Source organism: Halichoeres trimaculatus, unplaced genomic scaffold, assembly GCF_033239565.1.
Source record: "Halichoeres trimaculatus isolate MK-OKI-2021-1 unplaced genomic scaffold, fHalTri1.1 fHalTri1_scaffold_23, whole genome shotgun sequence".
Lineage (NCBI taxonomy): Eukaryota > Metazoa > Chordata > Actinopteri > Labriformes > Labridae > Halichoeres > Halichoeres trimaculatus.
In genome coordinates, this window is record NW_027437201.1 from 22,228,642 (window position 1) to 22,251,604 (window position 22,963).

The window sequence follows — 22,963 nt, forward strand, 5'->3', positions numbered from 1 at the left end:
GAGCTCCATTAGTCGACGTACTCTGGAAAACACAATAGGCTGGTGATGATCACACATGGGCTATTGCAAATCACCCTCAGAAGTCTGAAATCAGAGGCTGCAGGGAGAGCGAATGGGAGCGCGGAGAAAAACACAGTGAGAGGCAGAGAGGGTTCCTGTGCTGATGAATCATTAGTGATAACGCTGGGGTTGAGCCAGTACGGCTGTATTTAGAAACTTCTCACTCTCTCAGCCCCCTCCTTTACTAACTGTCATCTCTTTTAGCGTTTGACTGATGACTGTCGCCCTGCAGAGACGTGAGGACAGTGGAGCAGCTGTTAAAGGGTGGAGGGAGTAGGTAGATGGAGTACTCCACAGCAGTGGTGATCAGTGCTGGGTACTTGTTACTTTCCCAAAAGAGTAACTGAGTTAGTAAGTGAAATACTCTTTCATAAATGCAATTAGTTACCAAGGAAAGTCATTTTTGTGTTACTTTTTTGAACAGGTTGCTCTGGGACAACTCTCCTGATTTAGGAGGGATTCTCCCGCTTTTTAACCCTGTCTCTGGCTCCACCCCCAATTTGTAATTTCTCCAGATTAACCCCTTAAGTCTGCTCCTGTCATCTCTGATATTTTTCCAAGTCATACATTCAAGCCTCAAAAAACACTCCCCCCTCCCTGGAGTTGGTTTAATCCAAAGACGCTACATGAGATCCTCTCTGACTGAGGTTACACAGACGCACACAGGAAGCTGTGTGATATTTGTAGCTGAAAAGTTGACTTTAGCATCATCTCTTTGTTAAAGATGTGTCAACATGATTGTTCCCATCATTACCTGTGTGCCGCTGCCAACCTGGCTGAGCGAGCCAGGTCGCCAGCGGCAATTGTGCAATAGCTACATACGGTGGCTGGTAGGTGTCAGGTGGTTTGCAAACGCAATAACACAACAGAAGTCAAGAGGACAGTTTTCCTGCCAGGCACAGAAAAGTTATGAAAGTAAGTAGATGATTGTTTTTTTGATGATGATAAATATGATGTATTTTTCCGGTTAATATATATAAAGTGAGACCTCCACAAAGCTAAAAGTTCCCATATTCTGCTCCTTTCCTGCAGTTTAATCTGGATCATTGATGTCTTCATGAAATGGTAGAAACATGTTTTGGTCCAAAAAGCCAATAAATCAAGCACAGCAGCATTGTTTCCAGGCTCTCATAGCCCCTCTGTTCAGAACGCTCTGATTTAGTGGGCGTGGCCTTCATATGTAAATGAGCCACCGCTGATACCGCCCTGCTCTTCCACGTCACTGAGAGCGGCGCCACGAGCTCCGAGTGCACAATGTTTAGAAAACAGCAAAGCTCGTTTAACGTAACATTACAGGCTAAAACAACAGGCTAACTGCAGCTAAAGTTAGCATCCTGAAGCTAACACAGAGACAGGGGGGACACTGAGGAAAAGCTCTTCCATCTGCTCCACAGCACACAGCATTTAAAATACTCACATTTCCAGGGTCCCAGGTTTGTTGGAGGATGGTTGGTAATGCGCCTGGATTCAGGACCAGTCTATTGGCTAGCCCTCTGTTGGACTGTCCAAAGTTGGAAAAGCAGTCGGCCGTGAAGTGACTAGCACACACATGCTCAGTTTTACTGAGTGTAGCTGGAACATTTCCTTGATAAATGAACTCTAGACACTTAGTCTGTCTTCTTCTGAGATGGGAAGCTTGAGCATGGAACCATGTGGCTGTTTACAGCCAAAAACAGAGCAGTGATGGCTCTTTAACTTCGTCTTGCGACTTTTCGGTGTCTGTTGGGATACTTAACCTTTTTTAACTTCTGTTCAGTCATCGCTTTTGCAATTAGCTTGACACTTGCAGGCCACTGTAGGCCACACAATATGAGGGTGGGAGAAAAAATGATATATTGGGATTTTTTGTTTGACAATATCAACATCTTTTTTTTTTCAAATTCAAATTGTGCATTTCAGTCTTTGTTTATAAACTGGATTGGAAAAAAGTTACCACTTTTCTCCAGCAGGGGGCGACATGTTTCTCTCCGATTCAAGTGATTTGCAGTTTTTTCAGAATATATGGCTCCTGATAAAGTCTGTAGACATCATCATTTAACTTTTTCACATGGTTTGGTGTTAAAAAAAGGAAACTAAAAATTGCAAAAATTGTAAATACGGAAGAATCGCAATTTAAATTGAATCCCAAAAGTTGTAATATAATCCAATTACGAGAATAGCATTTTGTCCCAACCTTAATACATAGTAACGTGCCTCGTTTACCGGAAAAAGTAACGGCTTTTCTAACACTTGACTCTGACCCAAAAAATAAAAAAACACAAGGGAACACTTTGCAGAGGACAACAAACCTGTCCAAACGAAAACTGAATGAAGCTTTAAGAGGATGTTTTCCTCAAAGACCGTGTGTCACGGACACTATGACATGAAGCCACTGACTAACACGGTGACTGGCAGATAGGACACACACACACACACACACACACAGACACACACACCCTCAGGTCAAATATTGCTGATTAGCTGTTGGTGACAGGTGTGAAAGACATCACTCCCCACAGATACACACAGACCCTTTCATCACCAGGAGCAGCTAAAGCAGGTCAGACCGACACATGAAGGTCTGCCCCGGTCACGCCTCGACTGTGGTGTTGTCACCTGACGCTGGAAACCAGGCGTGTTTTTCACAGTCTTATCAAATAACCTCGGCATAATCAGCTCTTTTTACCTACAGGGTAGGGTGGTTTGTCTCGGAGCGTGAGCGGAGCAGCTCTTCGTTTTCTGTGTGTGTCGGTGTCTTCATCATGGAGCTTTCATTTACTTCTGATTAACACCAGAGTCAGGACAACGGCAGACTGTGTGCTGGAGTTTTCTGAATGATTCGTCTGTGCATCAAGTTGCCGTCGACTGGTAGTGCCAGGGATGGAGAGAAGGGGAGGAGGAGACAGAGAGGGAGGCTGCAAATGGAAGGGGAGGGAGGGAGAGAAAGGAGGGAGGGAGGGAGCAAAGAAATAGTCAGAGGGAGAGAGTGTGAGAGGGAGGAAGAATGAGAGTGTGTGTGTGACAGAGACCAGTCGTCCAGCGAGATCAGATTGCAAAGGATTGATAAAGGGAGCTGTTCAGCTGAGAGGAGTGAGGAGGATTGTGCACTTTTATCAAATTTGGAGGATTTGGCTCAAGTCGTACCTGGTGTTCCTCAGGTGAGAGGAGATGAAGGATGAGAAGAAGCGAAGATAAAGAAATTTCCCTCAGGATGGAGATACAAACACCTGCGTTTTCCCTGGGATGATCCTCCCGCTCAGGCTTCTTCCCACCTGTTCGGCTCAGTCTGTCTTACTTGCTGTGAGGGTCAGGGTCTACCTGCGTCAAAAACAGAGAGGATGAAGAAATTCAAAGGGGGGTCTGTGAGTTCTGCTGAAGACGATGGAGTGGTCGTCTCCAGTGTGAGAGGAGCACGCTGAGGAGGAGATGCAGAGGATGCCTCAGTTTGGTTAACGGGGACTCAGGGAGACAACAGACCAGCTTTCACCTGTGGAGCGCCAAGGAGGACGCATCAGCAGAAAGGTAAGGAAGGAGGAGGACGGCGTCGGTGACTTTATGGTTTAAAAGTCTCATCAGGGTTTTTCACAGCTCTAGTTTGGCTCATCGACTGTTGGACATCACGATCTGTCACAGCCTTCGACCTGACGAACGGGTGTTCAGAAACAGAAGGTTTCTAATTCACACATAAACAAATAAATCTATTTTTTTTCCAAGTATTTTTACTGAAAAGTGAATATAATACATCTACATTCACAGAAATATGAAATACCTTTTCCTTTTTAAAACATCAAAAATGACAGTGTTAAGTAAAGATAAACAAACAGTGATCACCCCCACTCAGCTCATCATAACCAGCTCACATATAACATATGATACGGTGGCCGTTAGGTGTCAGCTGATTTGCAAAAGCCACAACAGAAGTTAAAAGGACAGTTTTCCAAACAGACACAGAAAAGTTGTTGAAGTAACTAAATTATTTTCTTTTTTTACCTTTAGCTGTGATAAATGTAGCTTTAATGCTAGTGTTTTTGATTCGTAAAGCTAAATATAAGATTATGTATTTTTCCAGTAAATTAAAAATTAAAAGTACTATGAAGGATATCACAAGGTGAGACTCCTACGAAGTTTTAAAAGGAAATTATTTACTTACTGTCATAACTTTTCTGTGTCCATTGGGAAAACTGACCTCTTCTAACTTTTGTTGTGTTGTGTTTTTGCATTTGCACTCGTGTTGTAGCTTTTGCATTTGTGTTGTGGCTTTTGCATTTGTGTTTTTTTCTTTTGCAATCATGTTTTTTGCTTTTGTATTTGTGATTTTGCTCTTGCATCCATGTTGAAGCATTTATGTTGTGGCTTTTGCATTTGTGTTTTTCCTTTTGCATTTGTGTTTTTGCTTTTGCATTTTGGTTGTGGCTTTTGCATTTGTGTTTTTTTCCTTTTGCATTTGTGTTTTTTTCCTTTTGCATTTTTGTCGTGGCTTTTGCATTTGTGCTTTTGCTTGCATTTGTGTTTCTGCTTTTGGATTTGTGTTAAGGCTTTTGCATTTGTGTCTTTTTACTTTTGCATTTGTGTTTTTTTTTACTTTTGCATTTGTGTTTTTTTTACTTTTGTGTTTGTGTCGTGGCTTTTGCATTCGTGTAAAAGCTTTTGCATACGTGTGTTTGCTTTTGCATTCATGTAAAGGCTTTTGCATTCGTGTGTTTGCTTTTGCATTTGTGTTTTTGCGCTTTTGCATTCATGATTTTGCTTTTGCATTTGTGTATTGGCTTTTGCACTTTTGTTTTTGCTCTTGCATTTGTGTTTTTGCACTTTTGTTTTTGCTCTTGCATTTGTGATGTTGCTTCTGTATTTGTGTTGTAGCTTTTGCATTTGTGTTTTGGCTTTTGCAAAACGTCTGACACTCACAGGCCACCGTAGATAGTACCTCTAAATTAGTAAAATCACAAATAAAGTGTTTCCATTTGTAGAAAAATTTCAAAGTGCATCCTCTCAATGTATGTTTAATTTTTTCAAGTTTAAAAAAACATTTTTTCTTTGAGTCATCGGGAGATAGGAGGATATTAAGCAGACTTCCAAAGCAATTATAAGGAACATTTCGCCGTAACGTCGTTTTCTGTAGAGTTAACCTGAAGTATCAGGAATCCTTAATTTAGCAATTTGTGAACAAGATTGGAGATGTACTCCAAAAACACCCCCCAAAAACCTTTCAGATCAGGACAAAGAAAAACCATAAGGTGACAAGGAGAGCTTGACATTTATCACATTTGTCTCCCACTTCAGGATATAGTTTAGACAGTCTGGACTTAGAGAAATGCACCCTGTATAAAATCTTAGACTGAGTCTAAATCCAAGACGAGTGGTTGTGCCAATGGTTGTAATTTAAAGGACCCGAGGAAGACGCAGTCACAAATTCCTAATATTACAGATCCAAAGGAATGAAGTATGGCTGATATAAAAGACCCCTACAGGATGATGGTTCCACTTTACACCAGGAACTAAGTCTATTAAACCAAGCACACGCTGTCCCCTCAGATGTAAACACCACAAATAAACCGTGAGAGTCATTACTGTCTCCATTCAAACGCACTGAGCCACGGTGTGAAACCAAAAACAGCAATAGATGTGTCACTGATAACACACTGTTTATAGCTTTACTACAGCTTTCCTGCACCAAGCACTTTGTTTTGAACGCTTGGGATCTCTTCTTCTGTGGTGTTTATTATTTACTCATGGGTTTTATGAGGGACAGAGACAGCCTCGTCTGTCGGTGCGGGGGTCCACAACTCTTAAAGAGGGAAATCAACCAACGAAAGGGAAACTACATTTTTAGACTTTTAAGATATATTGTCCTATGAATTTTAGTATCCAAAAAAATCGATTTTTTTCCAAATTATATTTTTCTTTCAGTGTCTGAAAGCTTCGTAACATGTTGTTCTCAAATATCTGTCAACCTTTTTTGTCTTGTGTACTCCTGATCCTTCTTGTCATGAGTTCCTCCTTTTTTTGAAATTTATTCATTAATTTTTCTACTTTATTATTATTATTATTATTATTATTGTTATTATTATTATTATTGTTTTTATTATTATTTTTTCAAGAGTCACAAGTTCCTCCTTTTTTAATTAATTAATTAATTTTATTATTAATTTTATTACTTTTATATTAGTATTATCATCATTGTTATTATTATCTTATTTATTTTTTTACTTTTCTTTTTTTTTTAGTCACGAGATCCTCCTAACTCATGCTTGTTGATGATTCTTCACAAGTAAAATGTTTCACAAATTATTTTATCTCCTCTATTGTAACATTTAATTCTCTGTTATTTTAACTCAAAACATAAAAATAAAAAGTGATATAAATAATAAACGCAAAAAGCAAAATAATCTACCTGTTGCTATATATGACTCTTAAATTATTAAACACAAAAAGTTGAATAAGTCCCCTTTAAAAAAACATTTAAACTTTAAAAATCAGGAACAAATCACTTCACAAACTAATATTCAGACTCACTAAAGCAGTTTTTTTATTAGTTATCTGAAGTTTGTTCAACAGAAACTGGAGGAAAACTATGTTGAATTTTAAAGAATAAGACAAACTGCAACTAATAAACCAATATTTAATCTAAAATCAATGCAGTTTGGTGTAAATTCTTTTTTTTTGCTCTTCACACTTCACAGAAATAGATTTTTGTGTTTAAAAACGAATCAAATGATCATCCTGATTTTTTATTTAAGGCAGAAACAAGAGTATATTTGACAGTCGTATTCCCAGTACACCTCTCAGTACAAGCTCTGATAATAAACCTACAGGTAACCACTTGGGAACTTTTGATGTCTGCAGGGTAATCTTCTAATCCTCTGAGTTTTATATCAGATAAATGAAGTCGAGTAATGACGCTGAAACAGACACGAGGCCGTACTGTGGAGTGAGGGCACAAAGACGAATAGATTTGCCGCTCTGCATGGTCTGCTTTGATCTCAGTTTAGCTCAGTTTGATTATTGGGAAGGATTACAAAATACAGAGTGTATAAAAGTGGCAAAACAAATCTAAATCACCCACAGTAAATGTTTCTAATAGAGGTCCATATAACGTGTGTTTCAGCCTCTGAGAGGGGCACAAGTAATTAAAAAACTGCACAAATGAAGATCAAAAAAAGCCCATGAGGGAACGATCAATCGGTGGGAAGCAGGTGTTTGAACACTGAAAAAGCTACAGGTGCAGCTTGAACAAAAAACTCAGATTTTATACGAGCACCAAACAAAGCAGCTGTAGTTCAGATCTGTGGCTCTAACTTGTGTCTCATTGTCCAACGTTTGCAGAGTTGAAACGCTGGATTAAGGCTGGTGCACGTTACAGGATTCTCCAAAACTTTACACATTCAGAGAGCACACACTTGATGATAACAAGATTTCTCTCTCTGATCTTACAGTGTGTGGTCTGCACTCCGAGGACACCACACACTAACAGATTCTTCAGCAGAGCTTCAGCTTCTTCACGCTCAATATTCAAAATCTCACATAGTAAAACATGACTTCAGTGTAAACAAACATGACGGACGTATGGGAAAAACCAAAGATGGATCATTGATGTCTTCATGAAATGGTAGTAACATGTTTTGGTCCAAAAAGCCAATAAATCAAGCACAGCAGCATTGTTTCCAGGCTCTCATAGCCCCTCTGTTCAGAACGCTCTGATTTAGTGGGCGTGGCCTTCATATGTAAATGAGCCACCGCTGATACCGCCCCGCTCTTCCACGTCACTGAGAGCGGCGCCACGAGCTCCGAGTGCACAATGTTTAGAAAACAGCGAAGCTCGTTTACCGTAACTTTACAGAGAAGCTTGTTTACCATTACATTACAGGCTAAAACAACAGGCTAACTGCAGCTAAAGTTAGCATCCTGAAGCTAACACAGAGACAGGGGGGACACTGAGGAAAAGCTCTTCCATCTGCTCCACAGCACACAGCATTTAAAATACTCACATTTCCAGGGTCCCAGGTTTGTTGGAGGATGGTTGGTAATGCGCCTGGATTCAGGACCAGTCTATTGGCTAGCCCTCTGTTGGACTGTCCAAAGTTGGAAAAGCAGTCGGCCGTGAAGTGACTAGCACACACATGCTCAGTTTTACTGAGTGTAGCTGGAACATTTCCTGATAAATGAACTCTAGACACTTAGTCTGTCTTCTTCTGAGATGGGAAGCTTGAGCATGGACCTATGTGGCTGTTTACAGCCAAAAACAGAGCAGTGATGGCTCTTCAACTTTGGCATTCTCCTCCCTGCTGCTGGAGAGAAGGGGGTTTGGTGAATCTGCTTCAGTGGACCAATCAGGTCAGACTTACTCCTGATTGGTCAAAAAAGGGAATCGCTGATGTCGGCAAATCCTCAAAATCCAAACAGCTCGTTTTAGGTCAGGATTTTACATTAACAAGCTCTACTAAGAACAGTTTTGGTCATTAAATGTCACATTTTGCAGGCTGGGAGGAAAGACAAAGACCCACAAATTTAACTGAAAGACTTGATAAAGTGATTTTTGCTTAATATGGGACCTTTAAACTAACTGACCCAAGAACAGAGAGAATATATTGATGTTTACTGCATCAAAACCCACATCAGGAAGTTTAGGAATCAAATATTTTGACTTTGAGATTATATTAATTATTAAGTTTAAGGAAAATAAACAGCAGAGTAGCTCTTTAGCACCATCTATAGGAGTGGAGGTGTGGAAGATGTATTGTTCTTACAACTCACTTAATATATAAATTTTCATTTTGATATACTTTTCTCGCAATTTGATTCTGTCATGATTTTTGGGGTTCAAACTCGATATGAATTGCGATTCTTCGATTTTTTTTTTATTTTTTTTTTACGATTTTTGCGATTTTTTGGTTTGCTTCTTTAACACCAGACCATGTGAAAAAGTTAAATGATGATAATGTCTACAAACTATATCAGGAGCCATGTTTTCCCATAAAACGCATATCATTTTGCCCCCTGCTGGAGAAAAGTGGTAACTACAAACAAAGGCTGAAATAAAGAATTTGAGTCAGAAAAAAAAAAGAAAGATTTTTTGACAAAGAATCCCAATTTTGATATTGTCAAACAAAAAATCCTGATATATTGTTTTTTTCTTTTTCACTCCTAATATTAGATATTTAAGAGTTGAAGTATTGATATTTTCTCACACCTCTGTAAAACAGGCCGTCTATCAGACATGTCCGTGGGGTGAAGGGTGTTACTTTCTATAGGAAAATACCAGCAGGTCACCTGAGATGAGATGAGTTCCACATGGTGAGCTATAGGAAAATACAATGACACCTGAGCCCCAGCGCTTCCTTCACAAAGGCCCCGGGAGGTCGGCCCAGATCGTCGTGGTCGAGCTCAGTTTCCTCCCTGTTTGTCTTGAGATGAAGAGCCCTTCCTTACAAACCCTTCCATTATTTTGCCCATCCAATTATTCATCCCATTCATCCTAATCAGCTGTGAGCTTATCATCCCCCCCAGTCGCCACTCTCAACTCCCCACTTACACACACACACACACACACACACACATACACACACACACACACACACACACACACACACACACACACACACACACACACACACACACACACACACACACACAGCAGGCTAGGTCACAAAAGGTGATTCGTGACAGTTCTGGCTGTAGTGCAAATCTTTCTCCGTGTCCCACCTAATGAATCAAAGATGCGTCTTCTTGGGTTACCCGTGTACACTCAAGTTAAAGTGTTTGAACTGCAAGACAAGCTAACACTGCATGAACAACGAGACGCCGCTGATAGCCTCCCTCTGAGCTCTCCTTAACACCGCTCGTAGTTCAGGATTTGCATGTTGATGCTTCATGAATTAATGTTTCCTGTCGAGAGTTCAATCTGAGATTCAAATGAGGACGCAGACTTTAATTTCTCTAGCTTAAATGATCGACAACAACTGTTACTAATTGGGCCTATACGGAAGTGTATTTAGGACAAAATTCAGTGGAACTACAATACAGGAAATACATTTTCTTTCAAGAATAAAGGCACAATATAGAATAGAATAGAATAGAGCTTGATTGGATTAGGATAAGAAAACAGATGCTGACAGCTTGTCCATCATTGTCCAGTCAGCCAGCCTCCACCTCCACAGGGTCCAGGACTGAGCTTCTTCAGCAGTCTGTTCAGTCTCTGTCTCCTGGATCCTGTCTGCTCACAGCAGGTGAAGCTCTTCACATGTGGCGTTGGTGTCTGCTGTTAGCTCCGTTAGCCATGTCTGTGAATAGCATGATGCTACTCTGCCTTCTGGTATTCCCTCTGTTGCTGGGTTAGCACGGCTAGCTCGTCCATCTTATTGGAGATAGATCTTACGTTCCCAATAACGATGGATGAAAGGACAGGTCCATGTCGTCACTTCATAGTCGTCGCCTCACCTCCTTCTCCTCAACTTGTGGGAAACATCCGGCCTTGCACCAGTTAGCATTGACATGCTACAGGCTGCTAACAGCTGATTTCACATGTAAACAATGCAGCCATGGTTACATGTAGGATCTCCAGACAAACACAGGAGAAAAAGTAGTAAAAATATCACTGAAGCCACAAAAAGTTTGGTGTCCATGACCAACAATGAACCATACAAAGTAATGATCCACTCCAAATACAAAGATTACTAAAAAGAGACGAAAAAATTACAAGAAACTGACAAAGAAGGGAGAGCCAACAGGGTGGCACCTAGCATTATTTGAGTCAAAATGAATACTAAATTTCCAAATATTCAAATATTTATAGTTTTCATTTTTAACTTAAAGACTCCACTTTTTGTGACATAACTCAAATTAAAACAAAAAGGGTGTTTGCATTTTAATTTCCAAGAAATGGTCCGCAAAGTACGGGAAATAATTCAAATGAAAATGCAAACGTGAAAATGCGTCTATATTCTTGAAATGAAAATAAATTTCCTTGTATTGCATTTCCATCTGAATTTTGTCCTAAATATGCTTCCATATACTTTTGCTAAGCTAGCTGATTTTTTTTATGAAAGAAAAACAGACTGGATGTTTGCACATCTGTAAAAATGAGTGATAAATAACAAAATAGAATTTAGTTTATTTTCCTTTTTAATATTTTTCTGCAGACAGTATTGTTTCATTTTGATTCCTCTATGGAGAACTTTGTTACCTGTGCAAATAAAATTATTGTAAAAACACTAAAACAAGCTAATGAGGAGCAAAAACAGATGATCTACTTTCCACGATCTACAAGTAGCTGTTAAATTTCACATGAGGATACTTTTACTGTGATTACTGAGGTGAGTCATGACTGAAGTCAAAATCATTTCCATTAAAAATTAGATTAAAATGAATGGTTTAAAGTAAGATATGGGACAGTTTGATTCAACGTCTCAGCTAAAGGCTTCCTGCATCGGCTGGGACTTAAAGCCACTTATCTAATGACCCCATACGCACAGGGAGGGTTTTTACTTTCATTAGACCAATTCACTGGACACCTGACACTCTACTACAACCATATAACACAGAGACAGCACCATACAGGGCTGGTGTAGGGACCGGGATGTATAATGGGAACCGCTGAGACGATGATCAGGCTCAAGATTCAGCTCAATTATGTAACACAGTCAGGGCAGTTAGAGAGTCACACGGCTTCGTCCACCTGCGGCTACATGTGAGGCCACTGAGCACAAACAACAACTCTCATATCATCCAGCAAGTGGGTCTATAATTAGGGGAACGTTCAGGTAAACAAAGAGTGAGAAATCTGTGCTTTTTTTTACTTCATATTGTATTTTTTTTGCAAAGTATATACCTCCATCAACTCATATTTCTGCTCCCTTTCTTCACAGTTTGGTCTTTATAACATCTATAGTAAGAAGAGCAGAAAATGTTGGTAACACAGTTGATGAACAGTTAATGCGCCCCATGTACAGACAATCATTCTGATGAAATATTGATGAGGAGGAGCTGAAACATGACACACTTTCTTCAAGGTTCCCACCAAAAAAAACCAAACGATTGCTGATTTATAGGGTTTTATCAACGGGTAACATGCCTAACACAGATTTCTCAGACACACAAATTAATTTATTTTATCTAACCTAATAATAAAAATAGTTTTTGAAGCAGCTTTGTTATGTCAACATTTTGGAATTAGTTTAAACTGTAAACATTGCATAAGGTCCCTTGATAGGCCGAGTATAACTTACAGTTTGAGATGAAATGAGATGCACCGTTGAAATGTTGAGGTGTAAAGTTGCAGGGCAGTAAATTACTGAGATGACACTCGTGGTGTGACCTGCCACTCAGGATGTGAAGCTGCAAACCAGCTGGTAGCAAAGACAGCAAAGCTCTTAAAAGATGTTGAACAATGTCACTATTTTTGGCTTGTTTTTGGTTTTCTCTTTGCAATCTCTTCTACCTCTAAAATGAAATCGCTTTGTTGCATCTTTTTAGTCACTACTATACTTGTATTCTGCAGTAGAATACATGGTGCCTGTAAAGTGATTGCTCTTCCTAAAGAAAGCATATTCAAAATAATAATAATTATACAGTGGGGAAATAAGTATTGAATGCGTCAACTTTTTTCTCATCACATTTATTTCCAAAGATGCAATTCAAACTAAATTTCTCCCAGACGTTGGTATTAACTCAAATAATCCACACATGAAAAGAAATCACAACGTTCAGGTCCATAAATAATGATTATGGTGAATTAAGTACGATAACACAGGAAATAAGTATTGAACACACTGACTGAGACTCATCTAATACTCAGTGGAGAAGCCTTTGTTTGCAGTGACAGCTTCCAGAAGCTTCTTGTATGTTTGAACTAATGGCCCACACTGCTCAGGTGTGATTTTGGCCCATTCCTCTGCACAGATTGTCTTTAAATCTGGAATATTCTTTGGTGCCCTCTGGTGAACCCTTTTCTTTACTTCTTTCCACAAATGTTCAGTTGGATTGAAGTCAGGTGATTGACTAGGCCGTTCTAACAGATTGATTTTCTTTTTCTGAAACCATTTGAGAGTCAACTTTGCCGTGTGCTTTGGATGGTTGTCCTGCTGGAAGGTCCAGCCACGTCTCATCTTCATCATCCTGGTGGATGGCAGCAGATTCAGATCAAGAATTTCCCCATACATGGCTCCATTCATTGCTCCGTCAGTTATATGAAGTTTGCCAACACCATGAGATGAGAAACAACCCCATGCCATGATGCTTCCACCTCCAAACTTCACTGTTGGTGTAGTGTTTTTTGGCTGATGTGCAGAGCCATTTCTCCTCCAAACATGGTCTGTAGTATGACAGCCCAAAAGTTCAGTTTTGGTCTCATCTGACCAGACAACATTCTCCCAGTATTCTACAGGCTTGTCAAGATGCTGTTTAGCAAACTTTAAACCAGCTTCAACATGCCTTTTCTTGAGGAATGGAGTCTTGCGGGCTGAGCGTCCATAGAGGCCATGGCGATGGAGTGCATTGCCTATTGTTTTCTCTGTAACAATTGTACCTGCTGCCTCCAAGTCTTTCTGGAGCACTTTCAGGGTGGTCCTTGGCTGGTTGAGTCCTCTTCTGACTATCTTTCTGACTCCCTGGTCAGAAATCTTCAAGGAGCTCCTGTGCGTGGCCTGTTGATGGTAAGGTGGTGCTTCTTCCACTTGTGAATAATAGCCCCAACGGTGCTGACTGGAATATTCAGGTGCTTTGATATAAGTCTGTAACCAGTTCCATTCTGATGCTGAGCAACAATCAGGTTGTGAATGTCTTCAGAGAGCTCTTTGTCTTTACCCATCATGAGGTGTGTGGTATTTAACTGCTTGGTGAAAAAACACCTTTTTTATAGGACCATCAATTTGCTCTGGCCCAGCTGATGTTGGTTTGCACTAATTGGAAGTTCAAGTAATAATTACTGACAGATTTCAGGTGGTATGGTGCATTTCCTGTCCAAAGTATACAGCCTTTCCATGGTGTGTTCAATCCTTTTTTCCTGTGTTATCGTACTTAATTCACCATAATCATTATTTATGGACCTGAACGTTGTGATTTCTTTTCATGTGTAGATTATTGGAGTTAATACCAATGAAAATGAAGAGTCCAGGTGATCTGCAGCTTGACCGAGAAGAAACTTCTCCCTGAGTGCTCCAGGGTGTTAAGTTTGTTTCATAAGTGTAATTACAATGGATATGCAACACAGAGCACTGCACCAGGGAGGAATCAAACATCAACACTCTGTACATGTGTGCGACACAATAAGAGGATGCTATAAATTCCCCTCGTCCTCACAGCATGATTAATCCTACAGCAAAATGTACAGAATGAGGTCAGATAAAAAGAGTCTATGTTTGCTCACAGCAGCTAAGTTGGTGACACAAATAAAAGCCTCCTCAGATCAGTTTTTAAACACACCTCCGCCCCACACTGTGTGAAAGTACAACAGGTGACACACAGCAGGTAGAGGAGCACAGCTTGTCCGTTGTGTGGAGGAAGAGAAAAACTACAAATATAACCAAGATTTGTTGAGCGCTAACACGTGTCAGCCTTCCCTATCACCACAAAGACTGAAATATGACAACCGTCCGTATTTTACCAACGCCTACTGAAGATGAGCTGTGACTCAAATGATCACATAATAATAAACCTGGTAGGAGATGAGTTACTTCGTTTCCACAGTCAACCACTTTTTTTTTTTATTCGAGAGAGAAGAGAAGAGCGTGCACAGGACTCGCCATGTGACAGAAGTGGCTCTGCAGCGAGGCCAGCTCTTCACTTACCCAGCAGACATCAAAAGACACGAGGACCCTTCAGTGAGAGCCGGATGGACTTGGAGTCGTGATGTTTAAAAAAGAAAAAGAAGCAAGACGCCAAAGAAAAGAGTGTGAAGTTACTGAGGAGAATAGTTTTGTGGTGACATATCTGAGAAAAGGAGAAATCCTGACCCAAGGACGCAAGCTTCTTTCTCAAAAACCTAAAGTTGTACTGACTTTATCTCAACAATGGTGATCTTTTTAATGTCTCATTAGTTTTCACTAGAGTCATCTGAAAAACAGTTTTGGTGCTCTGTCATCCCTGTCTGATCTTTTCTGAAATGTGTTACTTACACCAAAATGTATAGAGATATATGTTTTTGGAATAATAATAATTTATTTAACAATTTCAGCATTTGATTTTTTTTCCATGCAGTATTTGCAGTCAAATTTAGTTTGTCTTTTTTTTCTTTATCCTCTTTGTATTGAAATGCTTTGTCTTTATAACAATTTTCCTCCTTTTTTTAAAACAAAACCTAAAACATAAACACAAGGATAGTTAATGTTGTAAATCTATTTATTTATTTATTTTTTTTGGTCAAGGTCTTTTTTTATTGTTTTTTAACAATTACACAAAAATCGCCATGTATGCAGAGAAAAACATGGCTCCAACAGAGCCCCTTTCTCCGACATACCTTACAAAAAAAAACTTAAAAAAAACAGAAAAAAGAGAATGAATAAAACAGATTGTAAAAAGACAAAAAAAGTAATAGCAAATCAAATGTTTAATAATTTCTGTATCATTTCAAAAGAGAATTTATCTGTATGGGACTATTTTTACAAATAAAAACTAAAAAAATAATAATAATAATATTTTTTTCTTGTCAATTTAGGATTCTGTCATATGATGCCACTGGATCCTCTGCAAAATATCTTTGTAGTAATAATTATAAATGACTGAAGAGAGGGACAAAAGGAAAAAAAGAAAGAATACATAAATAATAAAAACTAAGATTTTATAATAATAATAATAATAATAATAATAATAATAATAATTATTATTATTATTATTATTATTATTATTATTATTTTAAAAATGAAACAAAATAAAATGAATTAAATGTGATTTGAGAATCATAAATGAGAAAACTAAAATATATATCTGTAGATAGTTTTTTTTTCCTAATTAAAAAAAGAAAGAAAAACAGTTCCTCAAGTACTGCCCAAATTGTGACAATTATGACATTAATAACAATAATACTTATTATATTAACGATGAAATGCAGAAAAACAATTAGAGTGACACTCATAGTTTGAAATATGTAGCGTAAACCAAGGAGCTGACCACTAACCTTTTGTATTAAAATGCAACTTAGTTGTTTTTGCTTACTCTATCCTTTTTTGACAGAGATCTTCAAATTTATCCAATTTCTGAGCAAGTATGTCAGTTTTTCCATGGTATAAATTCTTTGCATCACAAGCCATTTTTGTGTTATGTGTCTTTTTTTAATATTTATATTTTATTTGCTTTTTTATGAGGTTACAACAAAAGAACATGTAATACAACAACTTGGTGTCAGTTAACTAAATTTCATAAAGCGACCTTGTAAAAAGTGTATTTCTCAGTCCTTCAGGTGGGTTTTAAAGTTTATCCAATTTTTTCATTTTCTTTAAACAATAGATTGTTGAAGTCTCAAATTGTGTGTTAAGATCTCTTTATGTCATGCAGTTTTTCTACAATGTCCAAACAATTTTTCAGAGTGGGAGGGCACCACTTTCTTGTAATAGCTTTCTTAGATGCCACAAGTAATATTCCAACCAGGTATCTGTCTTTCTTTTAAATATTTTCTGGTGTGAAGTTATGTGAGTCTTTATTTAAACCATAAAAATGTGTTTTACTAAATGAAAATAAAATCTAGCAAAGTAAACACCGTCTCATGTTGATTATCCAACAAGAAACACATTATTTTACTCCAAAGGGTTAAAAAATACTGTATGTGATGATGGTGAATTGGTCATTTGGGCTCTAACACAGACAGCTCATCCACTGCTCTGCTCTATAAATACCAGTGGCCTTCTTTTGGGCCAGCAGCAAAACTACTATGTGAGTGTTTCTTATGCAACATTTGCCGAAGCTTTTATATTTGCTTATCTGGTGATGTTTTCACACACAGGTATGTTATGATTTAACCATTATGTCACCAAAAGAGGCTCACGTTGTTCTCTTCTGACACTCTCTACAGGGATTGGATTAATGCACAAGGCGCCCACCCAGCTCCCTGCCGATGACTCACTAAAATGCAGCTTAGCCAGTGATCAAGCTGTGAGGGGCCTCGATCACACACCGGGACGCCAGGCCCGCCGTTCCGCTCTGACCCTGCAGCTGGAGGCGCGGCCGGGAACATGAGCGTTGGACGGATCAACCGCTACAGCATTGTGTCGTCAGAGGAAGAGGGCCTCCGCCTCACGACCATGCATGGCATGAACGGCTTCGGCAATGGCAAGATACACACGCGCCGCAAGTGCCGCAATCGGTTCGTCAAGAAGAACGGCCAGTGCAACGTGCAGTTTGCCAACATGGACGAGAAGTCGCAGCGCTACATGGCTGACATCTTCACCACGTGTGTTGACATTCGCTGGCGATGGATGCTGGTTGTCTTCACCCTTGTGTTTGTCGTCTCCTGGCTTGCCTTTGGTTTGGCCTTTTGGGTCATTGCTTTGCTGCACGGGGATCTGGATAACCCAGCTGGAGACGACAACTTCACCCCGTGCGTTCTGCAGGTGAATGGATTTGTGGCTGCCTTTCTGTTCTCAATCGAAACACAGTCCACCATTGGTTACGGCTACCGCTGTGTGACTGAGGAGTGCCCCGTGGCGGTCTTCATGGTGGTCTTTCAGTCGATCGTAGGCTGCATCATTGACTGCTTCATGATCGGCGCCATCATGGCCAAGATGGCGCGGCCTAAGAAGCGAGCACAAACACTCCTGTTCAGCCACAATGCAGTCATTGCTATGCGGGACGGAAAGCTGTGCCTCATGTGGCGGGTTGGGAATCTTCGGAAGAGCCACATTGTGGAGGCTCACGTCAGGGCGCAGCTAATCAAACCTCGGATCACGGACGAAGGGGAATACATTCCTCTAGATCAGATAGACATAAACGTTGGCTTTGATAAAGGCCTGGACAGGATTTTCTTGGTTTCACCCATCACGATTCTCCATGAGATCGATGAGGAGAGCCCCCTGTTTGGGATTGGCAAACAAGACTTGGAAACATCAGACTTTGAGATCGTCGTCATTTTAGAAGGGATGGTAGAAGCGACTGCCATGACCACGCAGGCTCGCAGCTCTTATTTGGCCTCGGAGATCCTTTGGGGACATCGTTTTGAGCCGGTTTTGTTTGAGGAGAAGAACTTGTACAAGGTGGATTACTCTCACTTTCACAAAACCTACGAGGTGCCGTCTACCCCGCGCTGCAGTGCCAAGGACATGGTGGAAAACAAGTTCCTCGTCCCCAGCTCAAACTCCTTCTGCTATGAAAATGAGCTTGCGTTCCTCAACCGTGAAGAAGAGGAAGGAGATGTAGGTAGCGGGGGCAGGGCACTGGCTAACCTGAGTCCGGATCGGAACAGCCGGCATGAGTTTGAACGCCTCCAGGCCACGAGGTCCCTGGATCAAAGGTCCTATCGTAGAGAGTCCGAAATATGACAACTACCTTTTGACCCTGGGTCATCTTCAAAAACTTACCCAAGGGTAAAAATGCAGAACAATGCAAAGTGCCATAGGAAAAGCTGACACAGATTGGAAAGGAAATAAGAGAACAATAACACACTGACTGGGAGGGAAGGGGAAAGCACTCAGTGCACAGCTTAGAGAAATGTGGTACAGAATGTCTACAATCAAGGAAAAGGCTTCAGAAAGACCTTCTTCCTGAACGGAAACTTGAATCTTTTTTCACTTGGTCTTTTTAAGTTGTGAGTGTTTAACGAAAGAGCATCAGAAAAACTACTTTGAGAGAAACTTATAGTTAAGTCTAAGGTGTAAATATAATTCTTAGGTAAGTTATATTTTGTGTGCAGTCTCACTTTCTACAAACACACCTCTGAAATGTAGAATTCGTTAGTTCAACTTGTTCTTGGGCACAAATGATTATTAGTGCTTCGAGGCGTCTCTTTCCAGCTCTGGTTGCATTGCTGTAATTTGCTGGACAGGCGTTCAGTGACACAGTGAAACCCGTGCACTGCGGCGCTCAGATGCAACGAGCCGTGACTAAACATCCAATGATGAGCAACTGAGAACAACAAATCCAACCCTTGATTTCAGCGCGGGTGTGAACCCAGCCACTAATTATGTAAACAGAGCAGACGAAATGTATTGCACTATAAGATGTCTCAATGTCTCATTTCTAACTTAATCTTAAAAGACACAGACAGAATCACTTACCTTCACTTGCTTCATTTAGTGAGCAGTTTTTTTTATAAGGTTTTTGGAAAGAAACTAGAGCACAACTGTTGCTAGGGTACAAGCAGATGATTTTAACACTATTTACATTCACTAATTTAAATCTGCAAGGCGTATCTCGCAATAACTAGGTCAGTTTTTTTTTTTTTTTTTTTCAGATCAACCACTGATTACCAACATTTAAACATTTTCAAGTAAATTTCAACTTGTAGGCTTTTAACATACTGACAGAAGAAGGTCACTCTCTCCTAAAGAATAATCTATGCATACCCTGAATCATCCTCTGATTTAATTAAGAATTCATTCTCAAAGCTAAATGATCAACAACACTTTGTGTTATTCAAGTAATCTCATACAGATCCAACCGATTAACCAACTCACAGAGGCCTGTGCTGTTTCTACTAGGGATGGGTACCTTTCACATTTGTGTTTATGTGGTATTGATGTGACTGCAGCGCCACCTTCTGGCCAGGAGTGTCACGCACACTGTCGTAAAGATGTGTTAGTTTTGAAATTAAATGGAGATCAGATCAAAACAAATTTTCTTGACGGCGTGACATCAAGCAAACGTTGCAACCAGCTACATGTAGTGCTATCGGCAGCCACGTGTCCGTAATGTGTAACGTTAGTAAATCCTGGTTATGTCCTGCCAGTCATCTACCAATCAGAGCTAACATAACCTCAATCCTCATTTTATTGATAGACTCTCAAGTTTGAACAGACCACTGCAGAATAACTGCTGACTGTGGGTTGGAGTCAACATTAGCACAAACAGATTAGCCCTTTTAGCCTTTAGCTCGTGCTCTATCTCTCTCCTGTTTCTCTTGCTTCTGCTCTTCTGTCCTTTTTCTGTCTGACAGTTAGGCTCCAGTGTCCACCATCACTACAAAATTAATCACAGAAATCAGAAAGAAATCGAAACTTCATTGGCCGACGTGGTTTTGTCATAGAGACTTGGACAGATCAATCCGGTCCTGCTCGACCCGATCAGGAAGCTAAAAAGTAGATAATCTCATTTTCAAGTGTGGATCCCGATCAGGCAGATATCTAGAAGGGAGACTTTTTCAGGATCACTTATGCCCCCTTTACACGACAACGTTTCATCTGAAAACGCTAAAACGCAGAGAAAAAAATCTGTGGTACTATAACTGTCTTGCCCAGAAGCTGCTTTTGGGAGATCTCCACTGAAGTAGAGTTGGGTCGATCATCTGGTGTATTGGTGAATGCTAAGAGCAGAAGTGGAGCAACAGATGCTCATTTTGTTAAAGACAGTCACAGATTCAAGAGATTGAGCAGCTCAAGCACAAGTAAGTTTGCGTTTTAGGTCGGCTAAAACACTGTTTCCGTGTAAACGCGAGACTGAAACACAACAAAACTTTTGGTTTCACCCTAAAACCGTTGTCGTGTAAACGGCCCCTTAGAAACTCCTCACAGCCCCCTTAACAGCCGTTTGAGATAAAAAAAACAAACAAATAAAAACGATGACTTCCCGTCCAGGTCTCATGTTTATATTTCAGTTAGCGTCAAACTCTTGATTACGTGTTATTGCAACATTTTAAACACTTGCATCTGGTTTTATTCATACTCCACAGTGACGACATCCTATTTGGAGACAAAAACTACGATTTAATGTCACACCAATCGATACTCGATGCAACAGACAGAATCCAGTCGGTACCTATTAAAGTGCCCATCCCTAGTTCCTACATAAACAGTCAGCACATTGACCTTCTTCTCACTAACAGTGAAGATCTGTTTCTAACCTAATCTGAGTTTATTTCACCGCATTGAGAAACTAAAATCAAGGAAATATTGTGTCTAACTCTTACATAAGGGAATCCTTTAACAAGTCGAAATGAGTGTGTACAAGACGGTGTGACTCAAACCTGTTATCACTGGTGATGCTCTGAAAAGACAGAAAGAAAAGGTTCAACAAAGGCTTATTTTGATTTTAACGGCATTCACAAACATCTCACAGTTTGATGGGCCAGTTTATCGCGGCAATATGCTTTAACGATCAATTCAGAAACTGAGTGACGTCTGAGTAGAAGCAATAATCATTCAGGTTTACTTTTCTCAGTTTACTTTACCAAGCATGTTCATAATAAAACACTGGTTGAAGAATAAACATGAAGAAAATATTCATGGGTTGTTACACGTTGTTGGCACAGTTTGAAGAAAATGTTTTTGTTTTGATTGTTGATGATTTCTGAGATGTGATACCAAAGTTGTGGTGTGTAGCTCTGACTGAAGTTCAAAGGGATTTTTAACTAAGATACAAACCCACAAAGTTAAAGTCCTCTTCCATCTAAAAGTTTGGTTTAAAAGACAAATTCCTCCAGGAGCTTTTACAATTGACCACTTAGTGAAGGTATCTTATAATTCAAACTTCAGCATAGAAAATGTTTGCTTTCTTAGATTTATCTGATACCTCAACAACATAAGGATGTCTATTTGGAACATTTTTTGTTTATTTTTTTGCTCGTAAAAGTTGAAAAAGTTCAACACAGAAATAAATCTGAACAAGAAATGAACAGGAGAACCATAAAATGGTTGTTATTTTGGTCACAATGACCAATATTTTCCTAAAACTCATTTAAATCTGATAATATGCTTAATCTCTTGGTTAAAATTGAATTTTGTAGAAAATTGAGAGACGGGGAGATATTTAAGTAGTTTCTCTGGATACAAATGTAAGCATCTTTTTCCCATCCCTAAATATTTATGATGCTCACTACCTTCTGGGAAGGTTTTATTAACTGATGTGTGATGTTTATTTCAGTCGACTGAAGAGTTTCTGAGGATGTTGAGTTTTGATGACAGAGAGAAACCCAGATTAAAGGTTATCACGTAAAAAACACACAAATCTATAAACAGGGAGCAGCCAGGCTAAAGAGGAACCTGCTTATTTTTATACAAGTCTTTTTGATAGAATACAGCAATCGATACAGATCTGTTTTTATTAGAGTAATATATTAGAATATCTATCAAGAGGCAGAATATGTTTTGTCTCTGTTTCGAATGATTTCTTTTCTGTTGTTTGATTTCAGCGCTGATGCTCCACATTAAAGGTATTTCTCTTAAAGGGATGATTGGAAAAAGCCTTTGACCTCTGTAGAAGTCTTCCTAACGTCCAGCAAAATGTCTACTGGGCTTTTGATTTTCATTAAAAGTCATTTAAATTATTTCAATTAAAAACTAACTGTGAAAAATATGGTTGTTTTTTCTCTTCTGTTCAAAAGGACTGTACTGAGGTGTTAATGCAAACATCCTCAGGCCCCAGTAATGAACAGGTGACGGGCTGGCTGAGTAATGCATCGCAACAAGGGGACGGTTTTAGACAAGAGATCAAGATTGATGTAACCACAGTCAGATGACTTTCTGGTCTTGAGCCAATTATACAAGAAGGTTCATCAATTAATCACCGTGACACACAAACAACGAGGAGGACCAGAGGCCTTTTGGCCCTGCTGAACTGGGCAAGACGCCTGCAGCTCCGTTTTCAGATCAATGGGCTAGAAACACAAGCGGGATCATTATAAGACTCTGACCTCAGAGCTGAAGAAACCTTACAAGTGTTACATTTCAATATAAACACTATAAACTGGAACAATGTCTAAGTATGAGTAACTTTTCTCTCTCTTCTTCTGCTAAAGTCAAGGTAATGCTGGATAATTTGGGTCAGTAACAGAAAATAAAAGGTGCCTTGCTCC

The 22,963-nt window shown here is 39.6% G+C and overlaps 1 protein-coding gene across 1 annotated transcript; it reads left to right on the forward strand.

Annotated features, from left to right (window-relative positions):
- Positions 1–3,049: 3,049 nt before the first annotated feature.
- Positions 3,050–22,398, forward strand: kcnj12a (potassium inwardly rectifying channel subfamily J member 12a). The gene is made up of 2 exons (XM_074663865.1): positions 3,050–3,561; positions 17,036–22,398. Exon 2 carries the CDS (start codon positions 17,196–17,198, stop codon positions 18,495–18,497), a length of 1,302 nt encoding a protein of 433 aa, XP_074519966.1. The 5' UTR covers positions 3,050–3,561; positions 17,036–17,195; the 3' UTR covers positions 18,498–22,398.
- The last annotated feature ends 565 nt before the right edge of the window (positions 22,399–22,963 follow it).

Coding starts and splice junctions, on each gene's coding strand:
- kcnj12a (XM_074663865.1), top strand. CDS start 17,196: ATGAGCGTTGGACGGATCAACCGCTACAGCATTGTGTCGTCAGAGGAA.